The 21877-nt window shown below is 52.0% G+C and overlaps 1 protein-coding gene across 11 annotated transcripts in view; it reads right to left on the bottom strand.

Annotated features, from left to right (window-relative positions):
- Mta1 (metastasis associated 1) overlaps window positions 1-21877 on the bottom strand; it is a 37236-nt gene that overhangs the window by 13523 nt on the left and 1836 nt on the right. For 5 of the 11 annotated variants that reach the window (XM_021201507.2, XM_021201509.2, XM_021201511.1 and 2 more), the window contains exons 2-7: window positions 10405-10472; window positions 5997-6090; window positions 2886-2936; window positions 2188-2314; window positions 2055-2118; window positions 39-156 (exon numbers count right to left, since the gene is read on the bottom strand). In XM_021201507.2, the coding sequence (XP_021057166.1) occupies window positions 39-156; window positions 2055-2118; window positions 2188-2314; window positions 2886-2936; window positions 5997-6090; window positions 10405-10472 (522 nt within the window). Of the gene's footprint in view, window positions 1-38; window positions 157-2054; window positions 2119-2187; window positions 2315-2885; window positions 2937-5996; window positions 6091-10404; window positions 10510-21678; window positions 21685-21877 lie in introns of those variants that run through there. The other 6 variants (XM_021201513.1, XM_021201514.2, XM_021201512.2 and 3 more) reach the window with 3 other exon arrangements.

Below are 21877 nucleotides of genomic sequence, written 5' to 3'. Positions count from 1 at the left end.
CAGCCTCCTCCATGCTGCTGGCCCAGCCTGAACCTCACCTTCTTTCAGCAAGTCAGTGATGTCAGCCTGGTACCGGTTTCCTACACGAATTTCCCCTTTATCAGCCAGGAGGGTCTTCTGCTGTGGGTCGTAGACTAGAGAGTAGAAGAAGAAATCCTGAAAAATACCAAAGACAGAGGTGTCAAACAAGCCTTCTCTTCTAGCCGCATCCAACAAGCCAGTCCAGTTCTGAGGGTGAGGGAAGTGGCCCTGCCTGTCCAGGACCCAGGGCAGAAGGCCCTGCAGCAACAGAAGTGAAGTAAGGACTGAGTGAGCCCTCATCAAACTGCTAGAGGGTGCTTGCCCGGTGAGGGGCTTCCAAGGCCACTGTGTACAGCCCCCTCACAAAAGCCACTGTCTTTCTGTCATTGCAACCTTTTGAAACTCAGCTACTGAAGGCCAGGCACCGTGGCACACACCTTTAATCTCAGCAGTTGAGAATCAGAAACCAGCAGAGCTCTGTGAGTGTGGCCAGCCTGGTCTACGTAGTGCGTGTTCCAAGACAGCCAAGGCTACATGAGAACCTGTCTCAAACATCACCACTACCCCTGGGGGAAAATCAACTTATGAGCGCAACAAAAAAACCATGGTATCTAGGAATAAATTCTACATGCTGAAGGCAGGCAAGCACATGAAGAGGCACCAAGCACAGAGCTATAGACCATACCAGGCTGCATCCTCATGGCTGATCCTGACGCTCGGTGCCTGGCCAGCAGGCTGACACTCAAACAACACAGCCTTTCTTAACCTTTCCTGTGTCAGGCTTTAAGCCCCCACCTCGCTCCATATATCCAGCATGGCAATAGTTCTGAGTAGTGGTCATCTGGGCCCTCGATCACCCTCCTCCCTCCTGTTTCCACCTAGGCCCTCGGTGCTCCCTGTTCCCCAGCCTGAGCCCTCCATGCTCCCTGTTCCTGGGCCTATTGCCCGGCTCCTCCATAGCTCCTCAGCAGCTGGCCCATCACATTCACATTCCACCCCATAACTTACAACTCCCCTTTTTCCAGCTTCCATTCTTCCTGCTACCACTCTGAAAACCAGTAACTCCTCTTAGCAGCCTCGGCTCCCATGTAGCTCCTCAGCCTAGACCTCCACCTCCACCTACCCTGGAGCTGCTCAGCCTGGATCCCCACACTCCCACTTGCCTCAGTTTCCCTGCAGACACTCAGCCTGGACCTCCACNTTCATACTAGCTCCAGCTCTCATGTAGCAGCTCAGCCTGACTCCTTACATGTTTACCTATCCCTGATCCTTGGTTGCTGCTCAGCCTGGTCTCCCACACCCCCATTCGCTCCAGATTCCCTGCAGCTGCTCAGCTTGGTACCTTACACACCCATCAGCTCCAGCTATCTGTACCTCAGAACCTCAGACCACAAGCCTCATGAAGAGGTAGCAGAGCCCTAGAGGCTAAGACCCGGGCAAGAGGGTGTGTGTGTGTGTGTGTGTGTGTGTGTGTGTGTGTGTGTGTGACTTAGCATTCCTTTCAACTGCCACATCCTCCAGGAGACTGACATGGCAGGCAGTCATCTGGCCTCCGAAGCCTGACCTTCCCAGCAGTGGTATCCTACAACATCTTAAGGGACCTTGCTTCCCCTGAGGCACGAGTTTCTTGGGGGTGACATCTAACGTGTAACACCTAACTATGTCCAAAGTGACCCTACATAAGAACTACCTGCCTCAGATGCAGGAGGGCCAACCAAGGTCTGTAGCCACGGGGCCACTTTAGACTGTGGACAGAGATGGCCTGTGTAAGTTTCTGTTTTCCACGTGATACACACAAGGCTTTTTTTGCAAGCACCCAGGTAAGGTAATTCTTGTTCCTGGAGTCCTGGCTAGTGAGGCAAAAGTGCTCACCAGCTCCAACTATTTACTCCCCAGAGTAGAGACCTCCACACAGAGGTCACCTTGAAAGAATGCCTTGGTGACAGGGTACTGTGGGTAAGGAAGAGAAGATGCAGTGTAACAAAAAGGGTAGACGTCATGTCCAGGCCAGAAGACAGGAGGGAAGCTCTTACCTCACGCTCCAGGTAGGACTTGAGTGACTCCGTCTCATTGAGCAGGGTAACACTGCACTTGCCCCTGGAAGAGAGAGTGGGTAGATGGAGGAGGAGCAGGCAGTCAGGCGCCAGGTGGGGCTGCGAGAACTACCTGATGTGGGTAGCAGGCAGAGACTCCAACTGCCGAGACAGGAACAGTTCTCGATGCCGCAGCTGATGCTTAAGTTTCTCAGGCAGGTCCACCATCTCTGGGTTTTCTACCTCCTCCTCCACTTCCCCTAGAGGACAAAGAGGCCCTGTCAGTCATCTCTGAAGATGGCACCTGGCAGCCCCAGCTCCCAAACTAGCTCTCCCTCGTGCGGGGCGCCAAGCCCAGCAGGGTCACTTCCCTGCCCAGCACATCTCCTGCCCATTCCAAGGTGGCTCAGGAGCTCTGGGCAGGCCCCCACAGATGCCCTGGAACCCTGCAATGTAGGGCCAACATCAGGATGGGAAGATGAAGACGGTGCTCAGACTGGCCTCAGAAGCAGCAGGCAAAGAGGCAGGAAAGACATGGGCACACTACGTGTTCAGGACGGGAGGGTTCATCCGCCAGCCTGAGGCCAGAGGGTCCACACAAAACACAGCAGATCTCCTGCACTAGCAGGACAACCTCTTGAAGCCTGGGCCATAACCAAGGCCTGGCTACAGGCTAAGCATAGGGAATTTTAGTCCTCAGTCGGCCGGCAGGCAGGGGATGCAGGGATGGGCATGCAGGCAGCCCATCCAGGATGCATCCTGGGTGCATCGCCCGCCCCAGCCCAGGGACACAGACGCGAGGACGCCCTCCTTGCAGAGGTCGGCTCTTACCTTCCTCGCCGGTGTCCGCCCCCGGTCCGGCTCTATAGCAGACTGACAGGGCTACATAACAGACAGACAGCGCCCAGATGGCAGGTTAGGGCCAGTGCTAGCGCTTGTTCCCTGCCCAGGGCCCGGACCGAGGAGACATGGGGGCCACAGGCCTCCCAGTGGAGGACAAATACCACCCAGCCAAAGACTACTTCTATCCCCTAACTGCTCCAGTATTCAGGCTGCCCATCCACCTGCAACCCATCCCTCTTCCGACTACGACCTGAGAGCCCTGCCAGCTGCTCACGCACACTGCACCAACCAGGAGCTAGCTCTTCCCTAAAAGTCAAGTGCAGGAGTGCAGGCCTTCAGACACGGACAAGACAACAGCAGGGAGGACGCTGACTCCTGGGAGACGCGCAGGGGGACCAATAGCACTCTAGCACTGCCCACCACCCCAACCAACAAAATGCTCCTTAGCCTAGTCTAGATCCCCAAACTGGGGAGTATGGAATAGTGCGCTCTATGACAGCCCAGCAGGGTGACAGCCCTGCTGATACCTACAGCTCCAATAAGCCTGACAGACATGGCTGCTCTCTGTTGCCCCCTTGTGGTGGCTGCAGGGCACTCTGGTACTTTGGGAAGGGCTATCCCTAGCCTCAGGCATCTTATGGAGGCAGGGATGTGGATTTGTTTTTGGGATCACTGGGTCCCAAAAGCCTGGGGCATCTCTACTAAGCCATTTTCCTCCTAAACAGGAGGCAGGCAGGTCTGTCCAGAGCTGCTCCTGCCCAGCAGCCAGGAGTCATGCACACACATCATCTAGAGCCTAAGATCATAATTACATGACGCCCACCCATCAACCACTCACAGAGGTCAGCTTCTGGGTACGTCCACTCTGTAGTACACATCTAGGGGATTTAGCTATGACCCCACTGATAAATGGACCTGTGGGCTGTATCAATGTCAGATCCCCAGGTATAGTTCCCCCACCAACCCTGACACAGGCATTAAGGGGTCCCAGGATACCCTCTTCTTGGCCCGCACGCAGCAGGACCAGACCGTACCACTGCTATATGCACAGCCCCTAGCTCCAGCTCTCCCTAGAGACCTTTCAGACAGCCCAACCCAGAGCCCATCTCGGGCCACCCTTAGTCACACTCTGCTAAGCTCTACCCTTGCTCTGGAGGTACTGAGTAGAGGCCAGGCCACAGTTCCCTCTGTGGGCATCTGCTATACATGCACCACAGGCTACAGTGTCAGGCATCCCATCTGAGGACAGTGCTTCGGTTGGACACCCTGGCAGGTCACCAACTGGGAACCAAATGGCAGGCCCCTCTGAGAGTCTCTAGCTCCCATGTCACGGTCCCCTACTGTGCAGTCAGCAGTGTGTACCTTAGATATAGAAAGCTGTATGTAACTATGAGATAGCACCGGGGAATGGGGCACTCACTAATCATGAGGTAGGCCAGGAGTCAGCCTGCAAACCCGGCCACCCTGTCTGCCTGTCTTATTGGCTTAATGAGGCTCTCAGGAGGCCTGGCCAGAGATACCCTGAGCAGTTTTTCTAGGAGCACAGTGTGAGGTCCTGGTTCTGGGAGGGTCTCCACCCTGAGGTAACTGCCTGGGATTGCCTGAGTCTTCACAGCACACACGTTCCTCCACAGACACAGCAGTACCTCTGGGGCATCTAGACAGCAGTGAGATGGTTTAAGAACCATGCACAGGCCCTTAGAGCCGACCACCACCCTTCCAGCAGACTCCCCCCTCCATTGTAGTGGACACAAGATGGCCCCAGCATTACTGGAGACTTGGGACCCACACCTATAGGGCTACAACTAGGTCATGTCAAACATTCACGGGGCAGGAGCATCGAGCACATGCAACTAGAGGCCAGAGTATGATTTCTGAGGTCAGAGGTCAAGGAGCCCAACTTTGTATCCAAAAGCAGTCCTAAACCCTGGACCTGGTCTAAGCTAGGAGCTGCATTTTCATTTTGGAAATGAAAGGCTCAAAATGCTGTGCTAGTGCGAGTCCCCCCGGGGCTGCCTATAGGATGACAGGGAACTTCACCAAGTGCCAGCCCTGCTCTAAAGTGGAATCTGGTCCTTCTCACCCCTCCCTAACCCAGTCCCAGAGCTGAGGAGGACAGCCAGTTCTGGACACCTGCCTCTCAAGCACTCCTGCTTAGGGTAGGTTTCTAGAGTCCCCATTTGACCAGCTGCCACCACAAAGAGATGCTGGCTTCTGCAAACCCACCCCTGCCTGTTAGGAATGGGGACAATCAACATGAGTGTGCCTGCTTGTGTGTGTGCTCATGTGTGCATGCATGTGTGCTATATGACTGGGTCTTGAGCCCTTCACCAAGCTACAACGTGTCAGAGACGGTTCTCACTGAATTCTTGACAGAAAGTTACTCTGCTCCTCCCCTGTGGAGACAGCACCCACAGTGACCATGGCCTCACAGTTCTCAGGCTCAGGAGAACCCCCAGGTGGGCAGATGAGCATGACACTGGGAACGTCCCCCAGGTCAAGCAGCCAGGGCTCAGCAAAGCCCTGCTCCAGGTATGTACCCAGGCATACAAAACACCGCAGGTCTAAGGGGGTCTGTTTCAGTGAGCAATCAAACACTAAGCAGGAGCACCAGGCAAGGGTCCAGGAGGCAAAGCGCCCTTGGACAATGCTTATCAGGCTTGGGCTTGAGTTACCCCGAGGAAGGAGAAAGGTCTTCATTTCTGAAAACACCGAGGGCACAGTAGACATCTCCAGTAACATGAAAGCCATCTGTCTCCAGGATCAGGCAGTGACCACAGCCTCCTCTCTGGGCCAGCACCTTCCTTACCCTCTGCCCAATGGACTCGAGCCAAGAGCCAGGTACACCAACTTCCCAGGCTCACCGTAACTATGAGCACAGGACACTGGCGAGAAGCACGAAGAGGGATGTTGCACGCTAGCCCATGGGTAAACAAGACCCGAGAGGGAACTGCACATAGCTACAAAGGTTCATCAGCAGAGTCAGCTACACACAGGGAAAGCGAGCCAGCAGAATAGGGTGGCCTGTGAAGCCAGGGCTCGAGAGCAGGCACTGAAGGGGACAGGCATTATCATCCCGGGGGAAAGGCTGAGACTCACTTGCATGCTTGTCAGCCAGCGCGATGAGGCTGCTGGAAATGTCCCGCCTTCTGTAGAAACACACCACTTTGGCCTCCACATTCCCGTTGGCTGTCTGTAACAGCAAGAGAGAGTTATCAATGTAAGCTCCCAAGAGGGGCTTCGAGAGAGGGCCTGCACCCCCAACCGAGGCCCCAGAAACATTTAAAAGAATATGACAGATCTCCAATGCCAGAGCCCAGGTGTAGGGTCCCAAGAAGTGAGCCCCACACCTGACACATCCAAAGGCAGTAAGTGTGAGCCAGAGGGAACACACACCAGACCGCCACCCAGTAACCTGCGCCCACAAGCTTCTACATTGCCTGCCAGGCCCTCACCAAGACAGCGGCCCTAAAGCAGAAGAGGCCCTGATTACTTTACCAGAAATACTAAGGACAGCCCTAACACAGACGGCTCCCACTCCCCTCCACAGGGCAGCCAGCAGTTGAGACCCACAGCACCAACAGGAACTACCAAGTTGAGACCTCAACTGTGTGTCTCAACCTGAACTCCTGTGACAAGCTGCATGCTGGCACTAGCAGAGAATATTAAACAACTTGTCAGGGTTTTCACATAAATGATAAATAACGCAAGGCACGCCTATAATCCCAGTGAGATTTGAGAGGCAGGAGCAGACAGACCTGTGTGGTCAAGACCATCCTGGTCTATATAGTGAATTTCAGCAAGTCAGGACTACACCATGAAACCCTGTCTAAAAGCTAATAATAATAAAATAATAATGTTGCAATTACGCAAGGTTATAACCCTGACTAGCTTTCCCACCTTGAGTGGGGAACGCATAAATTAAGCCCTACTCGAGGCATCTATCTTGTCGTCCTTTCTATCCACCCTGTTCTGATCACTCACTCACACTGGCACGGTCTGTGGACACCCAGAGCCTCATCCAACAGAATGCTATCTATCCTTCCTGTGCTCAGACCATCCTTCTATGGCTGTTGGAACCTCCCTGGGTGGCCCCCGTGTCTGTGAGATGTCACCATGGAGAAGCTTCATACAGTCTGAAGCATCAGTACTCACTCACAGTAAGTCCCGAAAACAAAGCCCCTTGGGTCCAGCCTTCCCCAGGCTCTAACAATACAGTGGCTAGAATTCACTCTGCACACAGCCCAGAACGTTTCCTCAATACGGTATCTCAATGTTCTTCCACATTTATACTCTTGTCTTTATTTCTCTTCCTGTTGCTGTGGCTAAGTTAGTTGACAGAAGTAACTTAAGGGAGAAAAGGACATAGTCTGGCTCATAGTTCCATGTTACTAGTGGCAGGGAAGTCCTACAGTACCAGAAGCTTAAAACAGTCACATGGTCAGGAAGCAGCGCAGTGCTCAACACTCCCTCCCTCCCTCCCCCCCTCTCTGAAGGACAAGACAGGCCCAAATAGACCCTCTGTTCAGTCATGCCTACCTGTTGGCAGGTCTTGTCTTAAGTGGGCATTGGCCTTTGGGACTACCTCCGGCTTTCTGACTTGTGTCCCGGTGTCTGTACTCCTGTCCTACTTCCTAGAAAGGACATCCAGCTGTCCCCCATCCTCCCTTTCTGCTTCCACTCACTTGTGAGAGCCTCCCTCTGAGCTCTGGCACAGCACATGCTCGGTACTGTCTCCTCCTCTGGAGGCCCCTTCCCTCCATCTGCATCAATCTGCCCTCTCTAACATCCTGTCGTCCACAATGGGCATCTTAAGGCTGAAAAGCTGAGTCCAGGGTGCTGTCACGGTCATCAATCACTGGGCGTGGGGTAAGGAACAAATATGTTCAACTTTGTGCTTAGGCTCCCAGCAGATGCTCCTTGTCACTTTCCTGAACCCCCCAGGGGACCTCGCCTGAACTGTAGTGCCTACTCTTCTAGCCTAGGGTAGGTAGGGCTCTGCTGACCAGTCAAGTTCCAAGCTGTTCTGAGCTTGGTCAACTGCCTGGTGGCCATCATACTTCCTCCTCCCACATAATCTGGTGGGCAATGGAGCCCCTACCCTGTGCCTGTGTATAGACGGCTTTGGTGTTCCTTGCCTAAATTCTAGGGGTGAGGGTCTGTGTTCTGCTGGCAGCACTAGCTTGAAAATAGCTGTAGCCACTGCACTGGAATCCAGGAGTTTCTCATCACTGAAGCTACTTGTCTGTTCTGTGCAGGGTCTTGAAACTATTTCATGTGTGTCGAATGTGCTGGCTGTGATTGGCATCTGGGGACATCAGGCGAGTGTTACATTTTTGTTAATCTCACATTGAAAGTGAAGCCTAGAGTCCCTCACATGGACTAGAGAGTCAAGGCAAGCCACTACAGAGGTCCAAGGCCAAGGTCAAAACACAAGCCCAGACAGGAGCTGCACCCTGCAACAGAGGTCTGACACTGACAGACAGCAAGGCTGGTCTACAACTGAGGGCTGCCAGCCCAACTCACAATCCCCATTATGACGTCCTCTGCACTTGGCTTTGAGGTGGGCAAGGCTTATGCCAGATTGTCAATCAAAAAGATGGAGTTGGCACTGCTACATATGCTGAGCCAAGGGGCATCGCTAGCTGCTGCTCACTGCAGGGTGCAGGGGACACGGGCACACAGACTTGGCCACTCACTGCAGCTGGGATACTCTTCTACAAGCCTGTTTGCTCATGTCCAAGTTTCTGCAACTGAAATGTGTGAACGAAGATCCTAGGTTCAAACTGAGAGCTCCAGCCACTCAACCTACTGCTCTGCCTATGGCCAACTGTGATGAGAGTCACCCATGGGGTCCCTGTCAGGGCTCTGGTGCCAGTGAAGTACATCAGAGTGAACACTAGTACCCACTTATATGCCACGATAGGTCTCCAGAAACCCCCAGTATGCTCTGACTTCCTCAGGTGCATACGTATACACACAAACACTATTTGTCCCCAGGCTAGTAGCAGATGCTGCAGCTGCAGCATAAGGTCGCAGATGGCATAGCCTGAGCTACATGAGTCTCAAGCAGCTGGTAAGGCTAACCCTTAGAATCTGGGGCCACATCTATGCTTTCATTAGGAGCCACCAGCAGGGCCCAGTCAGGCTCAATAGGGCCATCTGTGGGGGAACATCCAGCCTTGCCCTACCTGTACCATTTGGTCCCAAGAATCTGAGGTCTAAGGAAATAGCCCCTCTGACTGGTCTGTGGCACTCAAGAAGACTACAGAAGCCTCAGGACCACGCAGTCTGGCAGGAATGAGCAGGTTTTCAGGAACACAGGTCTGGGAAATCTGCTGTGTCATCTGCCTGGCACTGGAGGGAGCAGGGCAGGAACATGCCTGCCTGCTGACCCCAGAACCCTAGTAAAGTCTCCAATCCTGTGTCAGCTTTAGAGCCAAGAGTGGCTCAGCTATTTGAGGCTCATAGTAGGGAAATGAGCTCCTCGCAATCCAGAAAGAACAAGAAGGTTCCTAGCATACAGGCATACTATGACTTTGGCTGGCCTGACCCTACCCCACTCCCCAAGTACAGAATGGAATGGAGCCAAGTTTTTGAAAAACTATACATCTATTTTTCCACACTTTTAGCCTCCACCCTAGGTGGCATGTAGATACCCCCGGGGTTCCAGTAATGGAACAACCATATTCCCAGTCCAAGGATTAAGTATATGCCAAGGACTCCCAACATCCCAGAAAACACAGGCCATGGTAGAGGAAGCTACTGGGTAAGAGGCCAACAGAACCCCTAGAATAGAAATAGTGCATGTGCCCTCGGGGCTATACTGGACAGAGCAGATGACTCTGCCATGTACATTGTAGTTCTGTGCCAAGAAGCCACCTAGGCTAATAAAAGTGGGAGGAGGCAGAGGAGGAGGAGAGTGGATACAGGTTAACTAGTGGCACTGAAGGCCACTGACTGCCCTTGGACTGTGACTAGTATCCTCTGAGTCCTGGTATGTTCTCGGGTCCATGAGGGCCAGTCTCAGACAGACCAGTATGTGCTGGGAGACGAGGCAGGGAGAACTGGCAAGACCACCCTGAGAACAGGCCACCCTGAACTCGTCCTCAAGAAGCCTAGGCTAGGGCTGGAGAATGGAGTTAAAAGCATCTCCAGAGAATTGGGGTTCAATTTCCAGCACCCACATGCCCGTTCCTTCACAACCATCTGTAACTCCATTCATTTCCAGGGGATCCAATGCCCTCTTCTGGCCTCCTCAGACACCCACATGGTACACAGCTATACATGCAAACAAAACACCCATACACATAAAACAAAGAAGTCTAGACATGGCCCCCAAGAGGTCACAGGGACCCACTCCCAGTCTCTCCTGGAGGGACATCCAAGTCTAGGCATAAAGACCCTGACCACCCTCAACAGGGCAAGCCAGATCGAGCCTCTCCAAAGGGCTGGGGGTGTGGTGAGGTGGAGGTCAGGCAGCAGTGCCACTGTGTTGAGCTCTCACCTTGTTAAGCTCTTCAATCCTGCGGATCAGATATGGGTTGCTGGAGGAATTCTCAAAGTAGACATAGTCTGCGAACAGAGAAATCTGCATAAACACATAGCACCAAGTCTCTAAGTCATTCCCACCATTAAGACACCCCACCCCCGCCCCAAAGGGGCTGGAGAAATGGCTCAGTTCAATCCCCAGCAACCACATGGTGGCTCATAACTATGTGATCTGATGCTCTTTTCTGGTATGCAGGTGTATATGCAGATAGATCACTCATACATTAAATAAATAAATCTTTAAAAAAAAAAAAAAAAAAAGACACCAAAAGAATTGATTGGGAGCCTCAAGCAGACTCTATCCACTAGAGTAGATGGACATAGCCCAGAGAGGGGTGGAGGCCAGACCACAGCTGTTGAGGGGCTAGGGAAAGACAAGAGAGAGGGGCTGCCTGAGAGGAGCCTGCGCCCGCAAACACCCAGATCAACTGCCTGCAGGAGCACAAGCCTTACTGGGAAGTCTGTGGGGACTGACTGCAGCTTCCCTCATAAACTCCAACTGCAAAGCTACCCTGAGGCCCGGCCCAAAGCTCCTAAACACCTTTCCAAGTAGCTGTTGCATGAACCGTGCGTGCGTCTACCCTTCACCACCAGACCACTGCAGCCCAGGACGTGCCTAGCCTCTTCCAGAACACAGACGGCAACTACAAAGAACACAGGCCATGGCTTCTAGGCAACCATACATCCCAACAAGGCAGTCACCTCAGAATTACAAGATGTCTCCTCTAGGGTCAGAGTTATAGGGCCTCAGAGCCTAGAGGAGCAAAATCCAATTGGTGCCACCATGACCCTACAAGGTCCTCTGGAACTATAAGGTCAGTATAAACTTTAGCATTTTGGTGAAGCTACATGGCTTCAAAATTTCTCACTACCTCTACAGATAGACATGAACACCTTTGAAAGCTGGCAGACTGTCTGGACAGTTCAGATCACCCTACTACCACAAGTCTCAGGGAGCCCCAGTGCAGAGAGCATGACAGATTATCATCCTGTCAGGCTGGAGCGCCTTGGCAATGAGCCCCTCCTTAACTGAGCTGACCAGAAGGTTCCTCCTGGACAGAGTCAGAAACTGCAGCTCCTGGCTCCCACTCAGGTGCTCTTGCAGGCACAGACCTGTTACCATATTGCTTCCTGAGCCTGTGCCAACTACCAACCGGTCAACCACATCCTTACAACTCCAAACAGTTAGGGCTTGAAAGGGTGAAGGGTCTCCAAGAAAAAGCAAGGCCCACAGAAGCAAAGGGTACAGGATTGGAGGGAAATCTCTGGGCTTAGATGTAGGGCCCTCTTGGAACAACTTGATAAATTTCATCAATCTGGATAATTTCTAAATTTAAAAAGGCATCAACAATCTAAATTTCATGTTTACAAATCATAGCAAATTAACCCTAAATTATTCATACTTGCCAAAAACTGGAATAAAATCAAAGACCTCCCAAGTAAAGAGCAGGCAAACAAGCAGGGCACCCAGGGACGACCCTGAGAAGCAGGCACTGAGCTAGCTCCCCTTAGGGCGAGCACCCAGGGACGACCCTGAGAAGCAGGCACTGAGCTAGCTCCCCTTAGGGCGAGCACCCAGGGGTGACCCTGAGAAGCAGGCACTGAGCTAGCTCCTCTCAGGGTGAGGACACAGACATCTGAGAGCAGGGAACAGGCAGTGGAGTGGGAAGGGGGTAGTACCACCACAAGACACGTTCAGTGGCAGCAGTGACCCAACTACATGCCTCTTCCAAACCCCAAAGGTACCGCGCTATGAGGAGGGAGAACGTCACGGAGGCCACTGCTCCATCTTGTGCCAGTCACTCAACAACTCTGCTGAACCAACCAATCGCCTAGAACACAAACCCATGCAGCTCGCTCAGGAAGAGACCTTCTACACCTCAGGAAGACAGTGATGCATGCTGTCCACCAATGGCAGCTCATCAGACTGTGACACACACACACACACAGTGATAAGGTGTGTATTAAGGCGGGCGTGGTGGCGCACGCCTTTAATCCCAGCACTTGGGAGGCAGAGGCAGGTGGATTTCTGAGTTTGAGGCCAGCCTGGTCTACAAAGTGAGTTCCAGAACAGCCAGGGCTATACAGAGAAACCCTGTTTAAAAAAAAAAAAAAAAAATTTTAAAAACTATCCAGATGGATCAATGAGAAAACAAGTGGTTTAGGGGTGACAACAGCCTCAGGGGTACTGCTCTGCTAGAACTCTCAATAAGATGTTTAGGGGTGACAACAGCTCAGGGGTACTGCTCTGCTCAAACTCTCAATGAGATAGCAAGCATGGGCTGTGTGCAGACACCGATCTGAGCAGGTGCAGTTGCTGCAGAGCCTGCTGTGTGCTTTCTACGGACCTGTTCCCCAAGAACGTCCAAAGCGAGCACTCTCCCTGCACGCCAAGCTGTGCACATAGTCCTGGGAGTGACTCCTTTCCAGGCTCTGGCCATGACAAATCATCCTTGGTACCAACGTGGATCAAAGTCTAGGCTGAGGCTACATGGTATTGACCTGATTCCTGAAGGGACGGAGACTGAGAAAGTGGTCACCCACGGACATGTGACCACCCTCCAGTAACAGTCCTGGTTCCAAGGCCCACTTCCACGTGTGTCCCCAGTCATTAGTACATCCCGCCCATGGCTAGTGCGGTACACCCTTCTAGTCAAGGAGCAAGTAAGTAACGAGGTTTAACAGCACTGTAGTCTCCTGAGTATTCTATCAAAGGACCGGTCCTGAGGGCAGTCTAAGGAATGCCTCCACCCTTCATAGCAAGGACTACAGTACGGACCAACCTCTCTGGGGCTGCTGAGGCAAGCTCTTGGGACAGACACGAGCTTCTGCCAGGGAGGAAATAGTTCTGCTCAGACCTCCAACTTTATTTCTCCCGAGTAAGACTGAACTTAACACAGTCTAAGCATTGCAAACAAATGTTGTGCGGCCTTGAGCGAGATTATGTCACAATGAACTAACAGCATTACCAAGCATGTAGCAAGAACCAAATCTAAGCCATTCATTGCTTTAATAATGGTGACTGTTAAGCGGTTTGTCTTGTTTTGGGACTCTTCCACTCTGGTCCAAAAGCACTGGTAAGTCACCATGCTGAGCTGTACTCGAGGACAGATCACCCTGTCCACCTTCTTGCTTCTGACAATGTTCATAGAATCATGGCCAACCGAGGCCCTGCAGTCACGAGCATGCTGGCTGTGGCACCAGCTCAGTGAAGTGTGGCTGCCTTTCTGGTCTTGATTTTTTTTACCCCCATTTGTCTAGTCCCCGCCCCCTTCGGCCTGTTTGCACCTCCAGTTTTCTCCCAACTTCTTCCAGCTTACAGACTATCTCAGAGGCTCACATCATCTTTTGATGCCTCAAATCAATGGCCGAGCAGCACCAGCTAAGGGCACTGCTTCCATGTTCCCTTTTGACATACCCTCGTCTACTGAGGAGGCTCCTTTGGTATAAGATTCTACCTCTACATTTTTTAATTGTTCTGACCAATCTGCTTCAAGTTGATGATACTGTAAAGCCAACATACACTGTACTCCTCCCACAGTGATGGAGTCCTGGATATCGGGCAAGACTATACCATTTGAGGTAATCAATGACTGGTGGCATTATTTGACACTGCCTTAAAACCACAACTAAGTCCCTAATTCTCACTATATTCACAGCACACACCTGGGCTCAAAATAGTAACTGTGTTCCTAGGACCTGCTGTGACAAGCACACACAAAACCAACAGCTACCGTGATACTGTTGACAAAGGGAATACATACTTGGTCTCCATCCTCACTTCCTGGCACACGGCTCCTGAAAGCCTTGGGACCTTCATAGAGATAAGAGTGTTCTTTGCATGTGCAATTATAAGATATGGGGTGCCTCCACAGACCCATGCACAGAAAGGCTTGGTCCCCAGCTTGGCAGTGTTGGGGACAGGGCCTGCATGCCTTTCCTGTTTTGTGCTTTTAATGTTCCAAGCCACCGTAAAATGCCCAGTTCTGTGACATCTTACATTTCTACTGAAATGTTTTGCTGTGTCACAGGCCCAACAGCAACACATCTGACAGACTGAAACCTCAGAAACTGTCAGCCAAGATAAACTCTCCTCCTTGTAAACGGGTAGTCTCAAACTGTGAAAGCAGTAAAAAGTTGACTAACACAGGAGACCCATAGATGGTTATACTGGAGGCTCCCTGTTACCCAGCGCATCACAGAACACCCGTGAGATGGTATGTACACGTACACACACACACACACACACACACACACACACACACACACACACACACACGACATTGCCAAGCGCAGAGCTAACCACCGAAAGACCAGGTGGGATCAGGGGATTGGGACTTCCAGCTCTTCACCTGTGTGCTTGTGTCCTTTGTAATGGGGCAGCAAACATGGCAAGTGTTTATCCCTGTCCTGGGAGCCTTGACCCAAAGTTCTCAGTCAGGAGCACAGGCTACAGCCATGGGTGCACAACTAACCTGTGAGGTGTGGGGAGCTGGTGGAGCTGAGCCCCCATCACAGGTCTGCGTAGTCTCCAGGCAGAGGGCAGCAGAGCCCTGTTTAATCACAGCATGCCCAGCCAGTGGTCCACGGAGACCTGGATGGCTGCTTTGTGACAGCCCCACACCACGTTTGATGGCAAAGCCACAGTGCTCGGTTCTGTGCCCGGGGAGGACAAGCTCCCCAGTGTGGCTCAGAACCAGCCACACTTGAGCTTCAGTGGCCATGTTCCAATAAAACTTTATTTATGGGTAAAGCAATTTGAATTTCATATAATCTCATGTCACAAAGTATTCTTGTGATTTTTTCCCCCCTCAACCACATAAAAATGTAAACGCCATTCTTAGCCTGTGAGTCACGCAAACCTAGGCAGTGCCGTTTGCCAATGCAGTTTGCCAGTCTCCAAGAGGCCCTGCCATCAGCCAGGGTCATCCAAATCTCACTAACTTGTTTGCTTTGTAGAAATCAATAAGCCAGGGCCAGCAACTAAGAACACTCGCAGTCAAACCCAACAACCTGACCTCAATTTCCCAGAACCCAGATGGTCGAAGGAAAAGAACAGGCTCCTCTAAGTTATCCACATGTGCGTTTTGGCACACATGCACACCCCACAACACACACACACACACACACACACAACACACACACACACACACACACACACGCGCGCGCGCGCGCGCCTGTGTTTTATATAAATAAATGTAAAATACTACACGTTAAAAAAATCAGCAACAGTCAGGGCAGTAGTTGAGCACATCTTTAATCCAGCATGGGAGGCAGAGGCAGAGGCAGGCAGATTTCTCTGAGCCTGAGGTCAGCCTGGTCTACACAGTGACTTTCAGGATGGCAAGGGCTGCACAGAGAAACCCTGTCTCGAAAAATCAAAACCAAACCAGCCAACCAAGAGCAGGCTTGGTGACACGCGGCTCTATTCCAGTGCTCCTAGGCAGAGACAGGCAGGTCAGTGAGGTCGAGGCCAGCCCAGTCTACAGAGAATTCAGGACAGCCAGGGCTACACAGTGAGGAATCAAACAAAGCCCAACAAGGCAATGCTCCACTTTGACAGGGAAGCCAGGAACCAGGACAGAGGGCACTGTTCTGTAAAGAGCAAAGCTGGAGGGAGGACTCACACCAGCAAACTCCCAACACTACAGGAAGCTCCAGGCCAAGACTTGCACTGACCAAAGCTGCCAGATAGAACATCTGGACGGTGGGGTTGACCAACCCAACACCAGCATCCCACATCCTCACTGACTGCTGTCAAGGTGACCCAGTGGGGAGAACAAGACACAAGCTTGCAAGCACAAAGGCCCTTAACCCTCACAAAGAAACTAACAAGATGGACACTAAAGTCAAACGCAAACTTTTAAGGATTATGTACTAAAAAGGATAAAGACTTTGTGATCTTGTGTTCTAAGAGACACACTCAAAGCACACACTGCCTCAGTCCTCTGAGAAGGGTCTGGAATGCAGACTATAAACCAACTCATAAGGGCTGGGATGTGGTGGGACAGCACTTATCCAGTATACGCAGGCCCTTGGTTAGACTTCCACATCACAAAAGAATAAGATGTATAAATAACCACCTCACAGTTCATGACAGGAAGAACACAATCCAGTTTAAACACCAGGGAAAGGCCGGGCAATGGATGTTTATGCCTTTAATCCCAGTGCTGAGAGGCAGAGGCAGGTGAGGTAATCTCTGAATCCAAGGCCAGCCTGGTTCAACAGGGAGTTCCAGGACAGTCAGGGACACACACACACACACACACACACACACACACACACACACGTGTCAAACAACAGAGGCATGAAGACGACCAGTATAAAGGCAACCTGCACTAAATAGCAAGACCCAGTCTCAAAGAACCAACCAAACGGAACACACAGCAGGAAGGGACAGCATACAGACGGCATGAGAACTCACGAGAGCCGGACAGTGGGAAGGGACAGCATACAGATGGCATGAGAACTCATGAGAGCCGGACAGTGGGAAGGGACAGCATACAGATGGCATGAGAACTCATGAGAGCCAGACACCATTCACCAGGGAGCTCCAATTAGAACAGTACCTTGCACGCCCACCAACCACTGCAAGACAGAGCTGATCAACATGTGGGTTCTGGTGCCCCCGGAGGGCGGGGCGGGAAGCAAGGGCTGTTCTCCAGACCCGCTGCCCTTCAACTCCTGAGCTCACTGTAAAATCGAACATTTTTATTCAGGAGAAATGAGAACCAATGTCTGTTGTTTTTCACCTTGAAGTCCACATGAAGTTCATGGACTGGGGATTCACAGTGACACGCCCAGAGAGGAGCACTCCTCAGAAGAGAAAGCCAATCCAGAGTGAGGGGTAAGGCAGCCATCTTAAAGGATGATCCCATCTATGTGACAGATACTCTGGGGTAGAGTACAGGAGTAGTTAAGAGAAGGGGGACTTTCCAGCAAAGACTTATAAGTGTGTAGGATTATGGGAATGTTCTAAATATCTGTAGTGACATTTGTCAAAAAGCACAGACCTAACTGGGTACGGTGCACACCTGCAGTCCTACCACTTAGGAGGCTGAGGCAAGAGGATATAAACTCAGGAGTTCAAGAGCAGCTGGCCTGACTGGTGGGTGGGCACCAGAACCCACACCCACTACTGTCACCACAGATACTGACCAAACATTGACTCTGTACTCCCAGTCAAAAGCCAAGGTCTCTATGAGCCCTTCGACCACTCCCCCTCCCTTCTGACACAGAGGGTAGCAACATCTGCAGCAGCATCGACCCTGCAGGGTCCATTCCCTGAGCCGCATCTATCTTGTTCTTAGCTAGGCCCAGCAGCTTGTGGCTGGGCTGTTTCCATTTCCAGCTTACAGATAGACTGCCCAGAGATGGATGCTGCAGGAGCCACACGCATGCTAAGGCCTCAGGTCTCCCACGCACGCCTCTTGCCAGACAACCTAGGCACCCCTGTAAGCTGAAGCTTCCACCACTAGGGGCACTAGACTTCATCCTGGCCATCGTCCTGTCACCCAGCCAGCACCCGACTAACCCTGAGTCTCCTAGCTCAGCCTGGCCTCCACTCTACCTCAGAAGGCCTGTGGTAACATAGTAATGACCCTGGAGGACAGCCAGCAGAAGGAAGGACCGTCTCACTGGCCCCACAAAATCTAAGATGGGCAAGAAGCCGAGACCCTACCCACAAGAGCAAATGACCAATAACCCCAGCAGTGGCACCCAGTATGCACAAGAGGCCAAACGGCCCAGGAAGGCCACACGCAGCCCCAGATGAACCAACAGATCGGTTTGGATTCTGCTGACCTACCAATAACGAAAAATGGCCTTGTGGTTCATTTTCTAAGTGTATGTGGGGTACACTGAGAACTCACCTTCCGTAGTAGTAACCCACACCTTGCCTCTGACCCTGGTTCTTCAGGATATCGCACGCTACCCCTGCACACAGCACTTGCCTGTGAACCTCCTGAACTGCAGCAGCACCCTGTAGTTGTGGACCCTAAATAAGAACCTTAGAGTCCCCCTAGATCTCAGGAGCAGACCCCGACTCCCAAGTCCTGAAGGCCCCTTGGGGGTGAAGTGGAACAGCCAGGGGTGGAGCACACAACACAAAGACTTTAGGCCACCAGGGCCCTGTGGGCACAGCAGGGGCTGAGGGCAGGACACTGGGTAACAGGCTAAGTGGCTGTAAGTAGATCAGATCTGCTCAGGACCACATCTGACATTATCTTATATGCTAATGTCCAGAGCCAGGGCCTTTCCCAGGCCCCCTCCCATAAAAGCAATCCAAGCAGCCCTTCTCCACAAGCTTGCTGATATGGGGTCCACAAAGACTTTGCCTAGTGTCTTTAAGGGAGCCCCAATGCCATCACTCTCTGTGGGTACCTCTATAAAGGACCAGGGCCCAGAGACAACTCTAGGCAAAAAAGCAAGGAAGATGCTTTCTGTGACCTTAAATGTCCTGAGAACACAGTATGAAGGAGAGTGCATGCTGGGACAGGACAATGATTAGGAAGGAGCAACTGGCCCCTGTCAGGCAGAACCAAGATTGATGTCTGGCCAGGATCACCCAGGTGTTCAGCAGTGCCAACCTGGGAGAGAGGGCCTATGCCTTCCCAGGAACTAACATCCTTTATGCCACATTCAAGTGAAATCCTGCTTCACAGGGCACCAAGACCCTGCTCAGGGATAGTTGTGGAGGTCCCTGCAGGTAGGTGCCAGTACAGAGGGAAGCATCGTATTCTGGGATTTAGCCACGAGAGCTGCTTCTCTGGACCATTTACTTCTGTTTTAGTTGTTGCTAATACGGGAGTTTAATGCTAAAATGTTCCTTCTCAAAATAATTCTGAAAGCCAATAGCAGACACACAGCCCACCTCTGGCCCCACAAGGGGGCAGGCTAGCCATGCTCAGTAGGCTAAAGAGGATGGGGAGGCCTCTGCCCCACAGCCTTCCAGCAAAAATGATAGCTCTGGCTTGAGAGGCTGAGACGTCCCATGCTGCTCCACAGACAGGCTACAGCCTTGGGCCTGGCCTACTTCTACAACTGCTATAGATGCAGGCTTAAGGGAAAAGAGTCAAAACTTGTGGGCTTTTCCTCACAAGTGCTGTGGCAAAGGACTGGGCAGAACTCAGAAGCCTCCACAGGACTCCTCAAATCAGCACAGACACTAGCACACTGCACATGGTATAGGCTCACAATATAGGTATTTCCCTATAGTCCAAAAGTTTCAATTGGCCAGGCCATGGTGTCACATGCCTTTAATATCAGCACTCCAGGCACCTTCCTGTCTAGCATGGTTCCTGATGACTTGGCCCTGCTTCCTGACTCTAGGCAAGATCTCTGAGTTCTGGGCCATCCTGGTCTACAGAGTGAGCTCCAGGACAGTCAGAGCTACGCGGAGAAATCCTGTCTCAAAACACCAAAATAAGGACTGGAGAGATGGCTCAGTGGTTAAGAGTACTGACTGCTCTTCTAGAGGTCCTGAGTTCAATTCCCAGCAACCACATGGTGGCTCACAAGCATCTGTAATGGAATCTGATGTCTTCTGGTGTTTCTGAAGACAGCTATAGTATACTCACATACATTAAAATATAATTCTAAAAACAAAAAAAACTACTGAAGCAGAAAACAAAGTGTCTAATACCAGGATTAAATACAAATGATGATATTAATTAAAACCCGATGTAGGAAACCAAGAGGCTGGCTCTGGGCATAGGAAACACCACACAAGTCAGGGCAGGGGCAGCTGTGATGTGGCTGCGGCCTGTAGGCTGTTGCTTCCTGTAACGTTCCACAAGCACAAAGCCACCCAAAAGAATATGGGTTAAACTTCTCGCAATGAGAGGAAAAAAAATACTGCACAGGGGATGGCCACAGTCCTTCAATTAAAGACAAAAAGCTCCTATGTAGCTGGGCGGTGGTGGCGCACACCTTTAATCCCAGCACTTGGGAGGCAGAGGCAGGCGGATTTCTGAGTTGGAGGCCAGCCTGGTCTACAGAGTGAGTTCCAGGACAGCCAGGGCTACACAGAGAAACCCTGTCTCGAAGAAGGGGAAAAAAAAAAAGCTCCACGTAGAAACAGCTGTGATGTGGGGAGACTCAAAAGCAATTTCTGCTCCTCTGTTCAAAAATGCCACCTAATTTTATAACAGATACACAGGTAAGAAACGCAGGTGCCCTAGGATATCCTCAGCCTTCATCCAAGCTATAGCAGGAACAGCCTTTCAAACCCTCACCCAACCACCCACCCTGCTCTCAGGCGCTGGCAGGAGCCTGGCAAGCCCACCTCTTAAGAAGCAGTCCATATTTCCACCCTGGCTGACCTCTGGGCCCAAATGTTCTGGGGCTCCTGCAACCTCCTCTCCCATACTTTCACCAGCCTAGCCCACCCTAACAAGTCTTCCAGACAAGCTTGCCAGCGAGTACAGGATGCCCAAACATTGTATTGCAAATCACAGTCCTTTGTGTCCACATGCCTTCACAGTCGGGACACTAGGGCAAGGCAGTTTTCCTGAAACGTAAACCTGACTGGGCATCCGGTGCTTCTCTCTACTACGTGTGCCAAAAAGGGGGTGGGGTGGGGGCAGAGATCCCCAACCTGGGTCCCCACCAGCCACTACTCAGAACAGATTTCCCAGGGGGCCAAAGCCCAGACAACAGACTGAACCAAGGCCTGCTCAGGGAGCCACAGTGTGTCCTCTCTCATCTGGGGGCCTGAGAATCTGGCAAGCAGTGACTGGGGCAGGAAGCCAACAGCCACCACCCAGAGCACCATTACAAGGCCCTGCTGGGGCTCCCAGGATGGCACTAGAGTTCCCTATACAAAAAGTCCTTTAAGGGCTGACCCTTCACCTGCCACGGATACCCTCTGGGGACCACTACACTACAAAGCACTGCAGGCAGTACAGATGGTACCCCAGACCACGCTTGGCAGCCAACATATACATAGGAACACAGACCTATCCCTACTCCTTAGCCATACATACTTGCTTGACACACAGGCTCAGGGTCCAGCCACCTACCCTCATGGAACCTCAGACAGGCCAGGACACCGGATGAAAACAGGGATGGATCCCTAGCCATGCCGTGGGGAAACAGGTACAGGTGAGCCAGTCTAGGACCTCCTCACCAGCCTGCTAGGGCCTTGGCTACAGCCCTCTGCCAGGCAGACAGGACTCTTGGAAACGGGCTGAGACCTCAGTGTCCTGCAGACCACCTTCCTCGCTCTTACCGCCTCCCACTGCCTGAGTCAGCTGCAGGAGCCCAGACCTTCACTCTTCTGCTATCCGTTCATTTCTTCAGCATATGACATGCCATCATGGACCAGAAACCATGAGAACCGGGGTGGAGGTGGGGTGGCCCAGGGGTCAGGGTCATACAGGAGTGGTGATGGGTGTTTCGGGGTGGTCTTCCACTCCAGCACACTCTCA

Source organism: Mus pahari, chromosome 7 (genome assembly GCF_900095145.1).
Source record: "Mus pahari chromosome 7, PAHARI_EIJ_v1.1, whole genome shotgun sequence".
Classification (NCBI taxonomy): domain Eukaryota; kingdom Metazoa; phylum Chordata; class Mammalia; order Rodentia; family Muridae; genus Mus; species Mus pahari.
This window is presented reverse-complemented; position numbering and strand designations above follow the sequence as displayed.